Raw genomic sequence first — 16,100 nt, 5'->3', positions numbered from 1 at the left:
CTCTCTCCCTCTCAGAGGATGTCACATCTGTTCTTATTATATAGAACTTATTATACTCCTCTTAAACTTTTTCAATTTGGCCGACGGCTGGATGCAGGGACATGGTGGGAGACATGATTTACATGTTTTGGAGATGCCCGAAGTTGATCCGCTACTGGACGGAGGTGACAGGAACCATTGATCGGGTGTTTGGAACCTCCACCAGGATGGAGGCGAAGTATTGTCTCCTGGGATTAGTTGAAGGAGTTGGAATCCCGGGAAGCAGCCAGGCGGCGGTTCCGAGATGCCCATTTCAGGCAAGGAAACTGATTGCCCTAAGATGGTTGTAGGTGTCACCTCCGTCCGGTAGAGAATGGATAAATAGCATGAATGTGGTAATTCTTAAAGAGAAAGTGTTTTATATAAAACAAGGGACTTTAAAGAAATATGACAAGATGTGGAAATCTTGGTGGGAAGCCAGAGGGATTGATGTATGAATAATAATAGTGTGGAAAAATATTTTAACGATGAAAAGTGACTCAATAGGAATTAAAGTAAGAGGACAAATGAAGAGGATGGAAGTGTGTGAGAATGGGAATGAGAGGGAAGTGTGATAGAGTGGGAATCTAGATTAAAAAGGAACAGATCAGATAGGATGGCCCCCATGATACCAATCCCCTCTTAGGCCACCCAAGATATGAACAATTCTTTTTTTTTGTTATATTCTTATCTGATAAGGCGATGGGATGGGGACGACGACTGGGGGGATGTTTCATTTTGATGCATTTTGTAAACAAAATAAATATCTTAATAAAGAAATAAACTTAAAAAAATAAAATAATCTTTTGTAGGTATTTATCCAAATAGTCTCCAAATAGCCATTCACCATGAAAAGGGAAACTGGCTAAGAGCTTTTTACACGGTGCTTCGGCTGACCAACTTTTCAGCCATAGAACTCTGCGAGAATGCACTAATCCGTGAGGCTTGCATGATAGAATCTTTCATAGCATCTACTGTGAAGCACAGTGCGTCTGATAAACCAGCACATTGTTGAGCCTGTTCACTATTTAACCATTAACCCTTTAGAACCCTTGGAGGAGTTCCTGGTCCCCTTGCCACACATTGCCTGAAGCAAAAAGCAGAGGCACTACCAGTAAAAGAATGTACTCTGATGGGCTATAGTACAGTGCAATAGCTGCTATTAATCCTAGCCTGTTTAAAGTACAACGTGTCAAAGGGAAATGCCTGTCTCACGAAACCTGATCCAGCCAACCTCCTGCTCTATCCCTCCACAGCCAGGCAGCAGCTTCTTACACAGCACTTAAATAACTTCCTGTACATGTGGCCGGCGTCTAGCGATGTTGGCCATGCCCCCCGTGCAAATTACGCCCCCCCTTCCTTTCAAAGGAAAGTGCTTTCCTGCAGGAGCGGCGTCTGCAGACATGGCAGGGGGGGGAGGTAAATCCCCTGCTGAGCTGCCGTGGTCTGTTCCTCTTTTTTATTTATAAAAAAAAAAGGAAACTATTTTGGCATCCTATTGGCCCGAGGGGGAAAAAAAAAACAATATTGGAGGCACAGAAGGAGACCCCTTCTTACTGGAGGATCTGTTGTGGCTGGAGGAGAGGAGATATGAAGGCTTCTATGCCGTTTCCAGCGTCAGGTCGGTGAGTGCTCTATACAGCCCCCAGTGGTGACAGATAGGCATGACAACATTATACATACAGTGCCTTGCGAAAGTATTCGGCCCCCTTGAACTTTTCAACCTTTTGCCACATTTCAGGCTTCAAACAAAGATATAACATTTTTATTTTTTGTGAAGAATCACCAACAAGTGGGACACAATTGTGAAGTAGAACGAAATCTATTGGATTTTTGAAACTTTTTTAACTAATAAAAAAATGAAAAGTGGGGCGTGCAAAATTATTCGGCCCCCTTGCGTTAATACTTTGTAGAGCCACCTTTTGCTGCGATTACAGCTGCAAGTCGCTTGGGGTATGTCTCTATCAGTTTTGCACATCGAGAGACTGAAATTCTTGCCCATTCTTCCTTGCAAAACAGCTCAAGCTCAGTGAGGTTGAATGGAGAGCGTTTGTGAAGAGTAGTTTTCAGCTCTTTCCACAGATTCTCGATTGGATTCAGGTCTGGACTTTGACTTGGCCATTCTAACACCTGGATACGTTTATTTGTGAACCATTCCTTTGTAGATTTTGCTGTATGTTTGGGATCATTGTCTTGTTGGAAGATAAATCTCCGTCCCAGTTTCAGTTCTTTTGCAGACTCCAACAGGTTTTCATCCAGAATGGTCCTGTATTTGGCTGCATCCATCTTCCCCTCAATTTTAACCATCTTCCCTGTCCCCGCTGAAGAAAAGCAGGCCCAAACCATGATGCTGCCACCACCATGTTTGACAGTGGGGATGGTGTGTTGAGGTTGATGAGCTGTGTTGCTTTTACGCCAAACATATCGTTTTGCATTGTGGGCAAAAAGTTTGATTTTGGTTTCATCTGACCAGAGCACCTTCCTTCACATGTTTGGTGTGTCTCCCAGGTGGCTTGTGGCAAACTTTAGACAAGACTTTTTATGGATATATCTTTGAGAAATGGCTTTCTTCTTGCCACTCTTCCATAAAGGCCAGATTTGTGCAGTGTACGACTGATTGTTGTCCTATGGACAGACTCTCCCACCTCAGCTGTAGTTCTCTGCCGTTCATCCAGAGTGATCATGGGCCTCTTGGCTGCATCTCTGATCAGTCTTCTCCTTGTCTGAGCTGAAAGTTTAGAGGGACAGCCAGGTCTTTGTAGATTTTCAGTGGTCTGATACTCCTTCCATTTCAAAATGATCGCTTGCACAGTGCTCCTTGGGATGTTTAAAGCATGGGAAATCTTTTTGTATCCAAATCCGGCTTTAAACTTCTCCACAACAGTATTACGGACCTGCCTGGTGTGTTCCTTGGTCTTCATGATGCTCTCTGCACTTTCAACAGAACCCTGAGACTATCACAGAGCAGGTGCATTTATACAGAGACTTGATTACACACAGGTGGATTCTATTTATCACCATCAGTCATTTAGGACAACATTGGATCATTCAGAGATCCTCGCTGAACTTCTGGAGTGAGTTTGCTGCACTGAAAGTAAAGGGGCCGAATAATTTTGCACGCACCACTTTTCAGTTTTTTATTTGCTAAAAAAGTTTTAATTATCCAATAGATTTCGTTCCACTTCACAATTGTGTCCCACTTGTTGGTGATTCTTCACAAAAAATTAAAATTTTATATCTTTATGTTTGAAGCCTGAAATGTGCCAAAAGGTTGAAAAGTTCAAGGGGGCTGAATACTTTCGCAAGGCACTGTAGAAGAAAAAATTACAGACAAAATCTCCCCTACCTTTACTCGCAGTAGGGTTTATCAGAGATAAGGACCCAATCTTCACCCTTCACTGTGGGCTCCAAGACCTTTTTAGGAAACCTTCAGGAACAGGGGAACCTCCGGTTACATACCATCCTGGACCTGCAACAGCACCCTGCCAGTAAAAACTTTATGGCCTTACTACCAAAAAGTACTGGATCCCAGGGTCCAGCTCTCTAAAAGAGAAGTGTTCGCAAGCAAAACCTTGTTTCTTTGGACATGAGGCCCGGGTACCACACATTTAGCCCATAAAAAGACATCAAAACGGATCCGGTCAGCATTGCTAGCCCCAGCAAGGATCGCATGCAGTGGAGCTCAGCACAGCACATCTTTACTCGTGACCAACACCTTAGACACTGGCGAAAAAAATTGAGGACTCCTTGTAGTGGGAGGGGTTATAAGGGATGTAAACGTCTGTGCCAATGTCCATCACCTATCAGTGGCCCATATAAACCCACATAGTATGTCTCTGTGTACCCTGATGTACAAAAAGAAACAACCTTTTACAATGTCGAGAACTGGAAATCATGACGTCGCTCAGGTCCTCCAAGGGCATAGAGATAGAGATCAGCTTGCCATCACTCATCTCTATGTGAAAACAATGCCAAAGTCACATGGTTCCCGGGCTCGCCGATCGGTATGCATGGGAATCACCCAGAAGTTGCGGGAGGGGCCACCTCTCCCTCCGCTTCTAAAAGTGATCCCGGAAAAAATAGGATTTTTGTACTCACCGTAAAATCCTTCTCCGAATTTCATTGTCTGACACAGCTCCAGAAATCTTGACCATCCCCAAGCAGTGTCATAACGAGGGGTGGGAACAGCAACATAAATTCACCCACAACCAGCGGCGCTCCCCAACATGGGAGACACCATCTGAACTAACCGCATCAGAACTTGCGGTCAACCAAAGGCAGTAAGGCGCATTAACATTCAAAAAAAGGTAACTTTTTCTAAGCAGAAGAAAGTGTAAAATTGCAACATTACACGGCCGCCTGCAAACCTTTGCGGCCAAAGCAGGCATCGGACGATGCGCTTACATCCACTTTGTAGAACTTTATAAAAGTGTGAATGGATGACCAAGTCGCCGCCTTACACACTTGAGCGACTGACGCTTCATGTCGGAAAGCCCAAGAGGTCCCAATTGCCCTAGTGGAATGGGCCATGACAGGAAAGAGGGGCACCTGCCCCTTCAGGGCATAAGTCTGGACCACGATCTGTCTGATCCACCTGGAAATAGTGGACAACGAGACCGCCATCCTCTTTTTGGACCAGCTACCGAAACGAACAGAGAGTCTGACTTCTGGAAGGGAGCCGTGGCAGACAGATATACCCTTAGAGCCACGACCATGTCCAGGGAATGGAGGGCCACCTCCTTAGGATGTGTCGGTTTAGGACACAGAGATGGTAACAATGTCTTCATTGATGTGGAAGGCCGAAACCACCTTCAGTAAATAAGAAGGTTGCGGCCACAACACCACCTTATTCTTGTGGATAACAAGATGGGGCGACTTGCAAGACAAGGCTGCCAGTTCCGAAACCCTCCTGGCCGATGTAATGGCCACTAGGAAGACCACTTTCTGAGAAGGAGTCAAGGGATTTTCCGTGTTCTCAAACGGCGGTTTTTGAAGCGCCGATAGCACCAGGTTCAGATCCCACAGGGGCAAGGGTGGACGCACTGGAGGGACTACATGCCAGACCCCTTTTACAAAAGGTGCTCACTAGAGAGTGAGATGCCAGGGGTCATTGGAAAAAGACAGCCAAGGCTGACCCTTGATGGTGCTTAAAGCCAGATTCTGGTTTACTCCTCGCTGTAGGAACAGCGGGATCCTGGAAACTGAATAGGTGCGCGGACGCCTCCCCATCTCCACACACATGGAGATATAAGCCTTCCAAGTACGATGGTATATCTTCCTAGAAGAAGATTAACGTGCTACCAACATAGTTGGAATGACTGAGTCAGACAGGCCTCAGCTCCTTAGCACCTGGCTCTCAACAGCCATGCCCTTAAAACCAGCGATGGTAAAGCAGGATGGAGAATCGGACCTTGAGACAGACGGTCTTCTCACATCGGTAGCCACCAGGGAGCTTCCGTAACAAGGCATACTAGGTCGGCGTACCAGGGACGTCGAGGCCAATCTGGGGCAGTCAGTATCCACTCTGCGAAGCAGACGTGATAACAGTTTTAGTGGGGGAAAGACTTAGATCAGTTGGTACTGAGCCCATGGAGCCAAAAACACGTCCGCCCAAGGATCTCGTCAAGGTTACAAACCTTGGCATCTTCCGATTGAGTCAGGAGGCCAGGAATCCACATCTGGTGTGTCCCACCGCAGGCAAAGGAGCCTGAACACCTCCGGATGCAACAACCATTCTCCTGGGTCCAGCATTTGACAACTTAGTCAGTCAGCTTGCCAGTTTTCTACTCCCGGGATGTAAATGGCCGACAGGGCCAGTACATGTTGCTCTGCCACCAAAGGATGTGAGCGACCTCCTGTGCTGCAGCCGAGCTTGTTCCTCTCCTTGATGGTTGACATATGCCACCGCCGTGGCGTTGTCTGATTGGACGCCCTCTTAGTCTCATCGACCACATGGAGAGGCATAGCCTGATCACTCGGAGCTCGAGCACATTGATCGGCAACTTGGGATTTATCCCCCGACCAGAGGCCCTGGGTCGGCTGTACTCTCAGTATTCCACCCTGGCCGGTCAGGCTGGCGTCCGTTGTGATCACTGTCCAATGTAGAGGTAGGAACGACTTCCCGCATCTAAGTGCCGGGGATCTCAGCCACCAGAGCAGGGAGTCCCTGACTGACTGGCTCACCCAAATCCGCCAATCCAGAGATAACAGAGATTTGTCCCATTTTGTCAATGTCTCCTTCTGCAAGACTCTGGTGTGAAATTGGGCATATGGTACCGCCTCGAAGGAGGCCACCATGAGACCCAGGGCTCGCATGCAGAAGCGCAGCGACGACCACCTGCAGTTCAGCAACAGTTTTAATGCGGCTCTGAGAGTCTGAAGGGAGACTCTCGCTTCCACGGAGTCCAGCAGTAAGCCTAGGTACTCCAAGTGCTGAGTTGGTATAAGCACCGACCTCTTGAGGTTCAACAGCCACCCAAATTCCTGCAGGGTTTGCAAGGTGATCACCACAGCCTCCTTCAATTTTGGAGGCAGAAGATGCTCTCAAGAGGAGATTGTCTAGGTAACCCACGATTGCGATCCCGCGTTGTCGCAACAATGCCAAAATTGGAGCCAATATCTTGGTAAAGACTCGGGATGCTGAAGACAAGCCATTCCTCTGTACTTTCAAAAAGCAATTGAGGGCATTCAGGTCCAAGATTGGACGTGCCCCGTCAGATTGGAGTAGAACCCCTGAAACCTTTCCCATTCCGGAACAGGCACTATCACCCCGCGGGCTTAGAAGGTCCCTTACTGCCCCCAACAGGGCATCACGGCAGGCCGGGAGTAAGGGTATGCTGGAGGGGAAGAATCTGTTTGGTGGCCAAGAGAGAAACTATCTTGTAGCCCGATGAAATCAGTTCGCAGACCCATTGGTTGGAAAGCCGAGAGGCCCACCGGGCTGCAGACTCCCAAAGACGACCCCTCACCCGAGTGACGGGTGGGGGCAAACCTTCATGCGGAAGCATTTTAGCTCGCTGGCTTGTTAGGCTTGCGAGTCCAGGGATGCTTCTGTCCCTCAGTAGTCGCCCTGTCGGACGGGGAGCATTTAGCCGAAATCCCGGGCGAGCAAAAAGAGGACGCTTGCCTGCGGCGTGGCTCCTTACTCTTTCTGGCCTGTGGGAGCAAGGTGCTCTTCCCACCTGTGACATTCTTAAGGTCATCCAACGAGGATCTAAATAGCTGCTCACCAAGGAAGGGTAGATCCGTCAAGGCTGCCTGGTCCGCAGACCAGCATTTTAGCCAAATTAGGCGCCACAGCACCACTACCGATACTGAAGCCCTGGAGAGAAAGGGAAGCGTATCCAGGGCCCTGTCACCAACGTACTGAAGGCCGTGCTAACTGGTCTGCTTGTTTCACGCAGACTGGGTTAGCCTGCTGCTCCTCCAATTCATGGTGCATACGTTTTGCCCATTCAGTAAGTGTCTGAGACACTAGTGCTGTGGCCAGTACTGGTCGTATTGCTAAACCCCACAACCGTAAACAAGGAACGGGCCACTGCGTCGGCCTTCCTCTTGGTAGGGTCCTTAAATGCAGGAGTCCCTTCTACCGGGATCGTGGTTACTTTGTTTAACCTGGATACTGGGGGGTCCATGACTGGAGGAGCTGACCATTTTTTAAGGAGGCTCTCCTTAAAGGGGTAGCGCACCGCCATTCTTTTAGGGACCGAAAAGGTCAGTTGCTGGCTTCCCCATTCCTTGTATATGAACTTATCGATATAATTCAGATACGGAAGGAAACACCTTAGGTGCACAGGCTGGCTTATGGGACCCAAAAGTGAGCACTACTTCAGCAGAGGATCCTGCTGTATCCTGAATTTTCAGGGTATCACGCACAGCTATGATAAGTGCTCCAACTAGCGCTTTGCACGGACCCGGACGGGGAATCACCTTTACTGTCCGATCGGTCCTGTTCAGCGTCATCTTCTCTATCAGAGCAGGGGCCGCCAGTCACTGCGGGGCCCAAGTCTGAGTCAGCGCTCTCCCTGGAGGAGGGGGGGCAAGGGCCGTTTTTTACCACCTTTGAGCCTGCACACCACCTCCACCCTGGCAACGAACATTTCAATGTGTCCAAATGCATTGCACTGTTTGCAGACAAGCCTGTTGCAATTGCAGGGAGTTCTGGGGATGAAACACCAGTTTCTGAAGCCATGCTGACCCACCCTGTCTGCCACCCTTGGGGACTTAGGACAAGTACACAGTGCCATCCTCCTAGCTGCTGCAGACTGAGGGGCTCATGACCCTGACCGAGTGCTGTGCCATTCTGTTACATGTGCATGTCAGCTCCCAGGTGTCCAGAGCAAAAAAAAAAAAAATGTGCTGTCCTGAGCAACAGGGACCAGCGCTGAGGATAAAAACCGCGCTGAGTTACAACAAAATGGCCACCTGCCGCCCTGTATAAAAGGATAATCACGGGGGAAAATGGCCCCCGACCATGCTTTCCACAGAGACTCACAGAAAATGGCTGACAAGTAACTGTACACAGTGAATGAACAGAGATAATGGTGTCAGACAGCGCCAAATGGCAGAGGACTCCTCCTTGCTACAAGTACACACACTGCTCAACAGCCCAGCCATGCAGCATCCCCCACAGAGGGGAGTGGAGGAAAATAGGCGATAGGAAGAGACAAGAGGGAGGAGAGGGACCCCCTAATCGACCTCCCAGGGAATGCCCAGCTGCTAAATCCCACGAGGCAGGAAGAGCTGTACTTACCATCCGGACAAGCTGGGGGACATCCCATCACAGACCCACTCCTGAGCAGCACGGGATGGCTGCTGGCCATGGCACACTGTGACAAAGACATCGGTAGTCCGGTCATATGTGTGCCCCGGAGCGTTGCGCTCACTGGCCTCCCCTGGAGCCAGAGGGGTATGTCATGGCCGACCCAGCACCTAGCTAGGGTCTGCACACTCACGATGGCCAGGCTGGGGAGACTACAAGGATCTCGATTATTTATCCAGTCACCCAGCCGTCTGTTGATAGCAGATCACAGGATCTTAAAATCTTGCACATAAGCCCAAAAATCCAGAAAAATTCCCAGGACCGAAGGTCCCACAAGGAGCCTAGGTCCTTTTTCACTAGGCAGATAAAAACTGTGCTACAGGAAGCAGGCTGAAGGGTTATTACCAGAGGGACCGCCCCCTCAGCGGAACTGTAAAGTTCTGTTTTTCACATTTATTACATGTTCTGCCTAGTTCTCTCCTGAAGGCGGCGTAATAACCCTACGGTCAAGATTACTGGAGCTGTGTCAGTCAATGAACAAAAGAGAAAATACATGTTAAGGGTAATTTTAGAGGTTTCGTTTTAGGGTTTGTTAACCATTTTCCTCCCGTCCTATTGCAGATTGACATCCACAATGTGGCTCCGTTATCCTGACTGGGCGTCGTATGATGTTCAGCAGGATAAGCCGCTCCTGCATGCCTTGGAGGCACGCAGGGAGGCGATCAGCGACGATGTGTGTCGCTCCGATATACTGCATCTCAAATCCTGGTAAAAAGCCTATGACGTAGGCTCTTAACCACATGACCAGCTGTGACCAATTACAGAGGTAACGAGGAAGTGCGGGTAATCCGCTTTCTTCGGTTTGCACTGACAGGAAGAGACAATAGGGGGTGCTCCTGAAAGGGGGGGTCTGCGCTGATAATCAGTGCAGCCCCCAGAGGTACCCACTACAGCTGTCAATCAGTGCCACCCGTCAGTGCTGCATATTAGTGTCAACTCATCAGTGCTGCCTAATCAGTGCCCATTAGTTAAGGAAAAAACAAAATGTTATAACAGAAAACAAAGAAAACTTTTCTTCTTCAAAAATGTCATTATTTTTTAATTTGTTTAGCAAAAAATAAAGCCCAATGGTGATCAAATACGGCCAAAAGAAAGCTTTATTGTGGGTAGAAAATTATAAAAATTGTTTGGGTAGTGTATTGCATGACCACACAATTGTCAAAGTCTAACAGTGTTGAAAGCTGAAAATTGGCCTGGGCAAAAAAGGGGTGAAAGCGCTCTGTATTGAATTGGTTAAAGGGTTAGTGTAATATATTGTAGGTGTCATTTTAGATCTATATACAGGCAGTTCTCAGGTTACAAACAAGATAAGTTCTGTAGTTTTGTTCTCAAGTTGAATTTGTATGTAAGTTGGAACAGGTACATTTTTTTTTTTTTTTTTTTAAGTGCAACGCTAGCCCAAATTTTTTTTTTTATATAAAATAGGGAAGGGTTAACACCCCTGTAACATTAGTTTTGCTGTCTATTCCCGTTTCAGAAGATTTCACCTCCCTTTCTGTCCCTGGATTGGATTCTGATCATTTTGGGTTGTTGTCGAAAGAAGGATTGGTGACAAAGCTTCAGTGGAGACACCTTTTTCGCATGATAACTCTTTACAGGAGTGAATTTCCCATCCTAGTGTCAGATTCTCCCTTCCTGTTGTCACCTTTCGTTTGCAAGTAGGAGTCATATTTAAATCTGATGTAGGCAACTCTGGGACTGCATGTATATTTTTATATACACACACACTATATATAATTATTTTTTTAAATTCCTGATGTACATAACATGCGTAGACATGTAGCAGTCAATTTGTCCATTTACACATTAAAAGGAAAGTCAGCAAGATTCATAGTTGGCAGACTTTTCCTATGCAAACTCTACGCAGAAAATAAAAAACTGTAGAAAAATGTTAATTGGTCAAATCTTCAATTGATTTCTGTCCTGGGTAACAAGGGTCGAAAACACTGTAGCTGGCCTTAAAGCGGTAGTAAACCCGCACATTTTTTTTTTTTTTAAACCTGCAAAGCAAAAGGCATAATGAGCTAGCATGCACCGCATACTAGCTCATTATGAAATACTTACCTTAGAACGAGGCCCCGACATATGGCCCGATCCACGCCGAGGGAGCCGACATGCTCCCTCTGCGTTTCTTCCGGGTATCGCGGCTCCGGCGCTGTGAGTGGCCAGAGCCGTGATATCGTCACTCCCGCGCATGCGCGCGGGAGATTTCATTCCGGCCGGCCACTGCCAGATTTTCAGGCCGAGAATCCCCTTGTGCGCATGCGCCGCTGCAGTCAGCGGCGCATACCGAGGGGAATATCTCCTAAACCGTACAGGTTTAGGAGATATTTTTTTTTACCTACAGGTAAGCCTTATTATAGGCTTTTCTGTAGGTAAAAGTAAAAAAATGAGTATACAACCACTTTAATTGTTGTGAAATGCATAGTTATTTCAAAATCAACAGTGTTTGGTCAGTCAATCAGAAATCCCTGCAGTTTCAGGCACTGGCATTTCAGAGTCCCCTTTAGTTGTTAAAGCTAACATGGAGGCACAGGTCTTGATTAGAACACACATTATTGCATGCATATTATCTACCCAGGTACAGAATATAGCTGGCCATGAGGACTGAATATTTTGAATGGGATTTTGAGGGCTCCTGATCATTGTAATATTTACAAATACTCTGCTGGACTTTGTCACCTGTTCTGGGACCAAATGTCTCACTGGAGAACCAAGCTGCTGCTGGAACATTTTCTTGGATTGGACCAATTATTAGCCATCATACATATGGTTACAACAGTTAGGTTACAAATAGAGCTCAGTAACTTGGGCAAAAACGCTTTCAATGTGTTTTAGGCTAATATATAACAGCTATATATATTACTTTGTAATAAATGTCCTGTTTCAACAAAGAACTTTCTATTCAGTGTCTGACAATGTGGCCCTCTCCACCTTCTTGGAAAGATTCACAGTTTCACATAATGCATACACAAATATCAATACATACTGATTTGCTTCAAAAATCTTCTCTTCTTTGGATTCATCTACAGAATATTCACTCCTCTTTCTTAATCTGGAAGGTGGCCGATAAGGCCCCGTTTGTACTAAAACACTTTCATCAATTTCTCTCTTTACAGTTTCAACTCCCTAAAAAAAAAAAAAAAAATATAGAAGAAGAAAGCTTTGTTTCTCTTTTCATACAATATATCACATAAACATAAAACGACTAGTCAACAAAATGGAATTGTGTGTACGAATCTAAAAGACTATTGAGGGACCTAAGAACTTACTCCGTAACCATGTGTATGTAGCATGACCCTTAAGTGAACTGGACTCTAGGAAACCAAATCTAAGCCAGCCCTTATAGCCTATATGACACCTCCAGCAAGCTTCCATTTGTAGTTAGAAGTACAAGAATAATGCTACTAACATCTGAGGGGAGGCAGCTGTTTCCCTCCATAGACTCAAACAAAAGCATTACAGGAAAGCACAAAAATACTTTATTTATTGTCCATTGAAGGCTACAGAAAGCAATTCAGTAAGCATGTAATGTCCTAAAGCAGTCCTTAAAAGAGAAGCAGACAAGCCTACAAACTGACCTAGCATTTAGTTTATACCTGCGAAAGAGAAGCTTATAAAGGTTGCTCAATGCCTTAAGCTGGTCCTAAAAAGATCAAAATTTGACTGGTTCAGCAGGGACCGGATACATGTTGATCCATGTATGGGCCAGCTAGTTGTACACAAGTCAATTAATAGACGTGTGTACAACCAGCCTGTTGTTTTTTTTCTGAACGATCAGTTCTGACAGATATAGCCAGAGGCATAGATCACTATATTTATTAAAGATTGTATATAATAGCACAGCAGAAGAGATTCCCCCATACACCTTGAATATATTTTTACCTGTTAACTCACTTTCCAAGAACCTTGCAGGATGGCTTACGAGAGAGAAACTTCTCCCATCTAGCACAGAAAACACATGATCCACATTATAAAAATTATGCTACAGTAGCTCTACCCTTAGATATAAAAAAAAATAAAAAAAAAAACGTAGTCATGGCATCATATACAGAATACATAAAACATCTACCCCATAATAAAAAATAGGGCGGAAAATAGCACAATCCTGGAAGATTTAACAGGAAAGTGAGTTAACAGGTAATAACTGTTTTCCCAAGTCATCTTACAGGACGGCTCACAAGAAAGGACAAAATAGAACTACCTGATTAGGGGGACACCACAGCTTGAAGCACCTTCCAACCAAGGCCTGTTCCTGACTGAAAAGTAGTGATGGATGAACTTCCGACGGGACGTTTCACAAACGCGGCCGATAGTTCGCGAACCAGAACGTTCGCGGCGGGCCCCATTGACTTCAATGGGAGACGAACTTCGCAAACCTACAGGTCAAATTTGCAGCCACAAAATAATTACTAGCTGTGCAAACATAGTCCCACCACATGGCCAATGACATAACACATGTACGAGGTGAATCTGGGATCGACAACTACAAGCATTCTTTTTTTATATGGGAAATTGTTGTGAAAATTCGGGACTGTGGAGCGCATGAAGGCAATGGAGGAGAGGGAAGGTCAGGGACCAGGGTAGGCAAAGAAGAGGGTGCAGGAGATGATCACCAGTAGCGTGACATACAGCAATGACACCTGCACCGTGATAGAGAGCACTGACATCAGCAGCGTGACATAAAGCACTAACAACAGCACCGTGATATACAGAACTGACAGCAGCACCGTGATAGAGAGCACTGACATCAGCAGCGTGACATAAAGCACTAACACCAGCACCGTGATATACAGCACTGACAGCAGCACTGTGATATACAGCACTGACAGCAGCACCGTGATAGAGAGCACTGACAGCAGCACCGTGATAGAGAGCACTGACAGCAGCAGCGCGACATAAAGCAATGACATTTGCACCGTAAGCAGCCCCAGGAGGAAGTCCGCATAGCACAGGGATGGTGGGAGCCCCTCATAATGAGCATAGCACAGGGATGGTGGGAGCCCCTCATAATGAGCATAGCACAGGGATGGTGGGAGCCCCTCATAATGAGCATAGCACAGGGATGGTGGGAGCCCCTCATAATGAGCAGCCCCAGGAGGATGTCAGCATAGCACAGGGATGGTGGGAGCCCCTCATAATAAGCAGCCCCAGGAGGAAGTCAGCACAGCACAGCACAGGTATGGTGGGAGCCCCTCATAATAAGCAGCCCCAGGAGGAAGTCAGCACAGCACAGGGATGGTGGGAGACCCTCATAATATGCACAGCAGAGGTACAGCCCCAGGAGGATGTCAGCACAGCACAGGGATGGTGGCAGCCCCTCATAATAAGCAGCCCCAGTAGAAATATGACACCGCTCAACCTCTTCAAAGAGGAGGGTACGGGCATATAGTACGGTGTGCTTTTTTTGGACAAGGAAGTGAGCCAAATGAAGAAAGAAGGTCTCTGTGCTCGATTAAAAAAATTGTTTATAGACATATACATGGTCTACTGGTCACATGTGTTGCATTCCTTCGAGATCCATGCCTCATTCATTTTTAGAAATGTGAGGTAGTTAACACTGTCGTGAGCTAGGCAAGTACGCTTATCGGTCACGATCCCCCCCCTGCTGCGCTGAACATCCTTTCGGACAGGACACTGGATGAGGGGCAAGCCAACAGTTCGATTGCAAACTGGGCAAACTCTGGCCAGAGGTCAAGCCTGCCCACCCAGTAGTCCAGGGGTTCATCACTCCTCAGAGCGTCCACATCGGCCGTTAACCCGATTTAGTCAGACACCTGACGGTCTAGGCGTTCCCTGATGCTGGATCCGGATGACGCCTGTCGATGGGTCGGCTGAAAGAATGACCTCATATCCGAAGTCACCAACACATCTTCAAACCGGCCTCTTCTTGCAGGCGCTGTTGGATTGGTACCCGCAACTCCTTCTCTGGGAGTGGGAATTGCTCCTCTGCCAGCGCACACAAACGCAGAATGCAGCATTTCTCGAAGCAAGGCCTGGAAGTGATAAATTCTGCCAGCCCTCTGTGACGGTGGTAACATTTCCGCCATTTTGTGTTTGTACCGGGGGTCTAAGTACGTTGTCACCCAGTACTGGTCCTTGACCCTTATGCTTTTTATACGGGGGTCCCTATTAAAACACTGGAGCATGAAGGCCCCCCATTTGCACTAAAGGGGAAGCGGTGTGGTGGCCTGGCTCCTGCTCATCATCCAGGATAAGGTGGTCCTCTCCATTCTCCTCTCCCCATCCACGCACAACAACAGGGGTCCCAGAAAGGTTTAAAGCATGCTTTTCTTGCTCCTCCTCATCCGCCCCGGCACCATCCTTCTCTGACTCCTCTTCAGACTCCTGTTGTTGACTTGTCTCAGATAGAGTAGCCCCCCCTGGGAATTCATCCAGCATTGCGACTTCCTCATCTTCCCGCTCCTGCCCAAGTTACCAGTCCTTATAAGGACCTTTGTGGAACAAGTAGGTTGTGACTGATTAGCAGACTGTACGTCAGTCCCTATACCGATGAAGGACTGCTGCAGTATAGGGCAGCGGTCAGCAGTAGTGCACCTCAACCCTATGTATTGTGGACCTATACCAGTCCTTATAGAATAGCAGCCTGTACCTCACACAACCCTATGTACTATAGCACCCTACACCAGGTTATTACCAGTCCTTATAAAGGACCTTTGTGGAACAAGTAGGTTGTGAATGATTAGCAGACTGCAGTAGAAGGGCAGCAGTCAAGTATAATATTCTTTCTATATTTGGAAGAAAGAATATTATACGTGTACAAGCCTATTACCATACCAGTCCTGAAAAGAACCTTTGTGGAACGAATAGTAACAGCTACTGATTAAACTGACCCTCACTGCCTCACACACTGCTTCCTGCCTGTCCCTATATAAACTGACAAAACAGAGGCTACTGGAACAATAACTGGAATAGCACTTTTGTGGACCTGATAGTAACAGCTAATGACTAAACTGACTGTCCCTACAGCAGCACACACCGTCCTGTCCCTTTCTCTAAACTGACAAGACGCTCAGGCTGCTGCAACAATCAGTAGCACAGCAAACCTATATACACCTAACACCTATACCAGTCCTGAAAGAACTTTTGTGTACCAAATAGCTAGCGATTTGGGTCACTGCAATCTCTCCCTGCTCCACACAGCAACCTCTCCCTATAGTGACAGACGAAAGAATGTAAAATGGCCGCCGGATCGGGTGTATTTATAAGTTAGTGGGAATGTCCAAGTGTCCATGTGCTG

The 16,100-nt window shown here is 46.9% G+C and overlaps 1 protein-coding gene across 2 annotated transcripts in view; it reads right to left on the bottom strand.

The window, feature by feature from the left end:
- Positions 1-16,100, bottom strand: part of TIMM44 (translocase of inner mitochondrial membrane 44) — a 578,487-nt gene that overhangs the window by 379,785 nt on the left and 182,602 nt on the right. For both annotated transcript variants that reach the window (XM_077475767.1, XM_077475768.1), the window contains one exon: positions 11,829-11,968. In XM_077475767.1, coding sequence (XP_077331893.1) covers positions 11,829-11,968 — 140 coding nt within the window. The remainder of the gene's footprint in view (positions 1-11,828; positions 11,969-16,100) is intronic.

This window comes from Lithobates pipiens, unplaced genomic scaffold (genome assembly GCF_037356315.1).
Source record: "Lithobates pipiens isolate NorthernLeopardFrog02 unplaced genomic scaffold, aLitPip1_a1.2 Scaffold_13, whole genome shotgun sequence".
Classification (NCBI taxonomy): Eukaryota; Metazoa; Chordata; class Amphibia; order Anura; family Ranidae; genus Lithobates; species Lithobates pipiens.
Note: the sequence above shows the minus strand (reverse complement) of the source record. Positions and strands in the feature narration are given on the sequence as shown.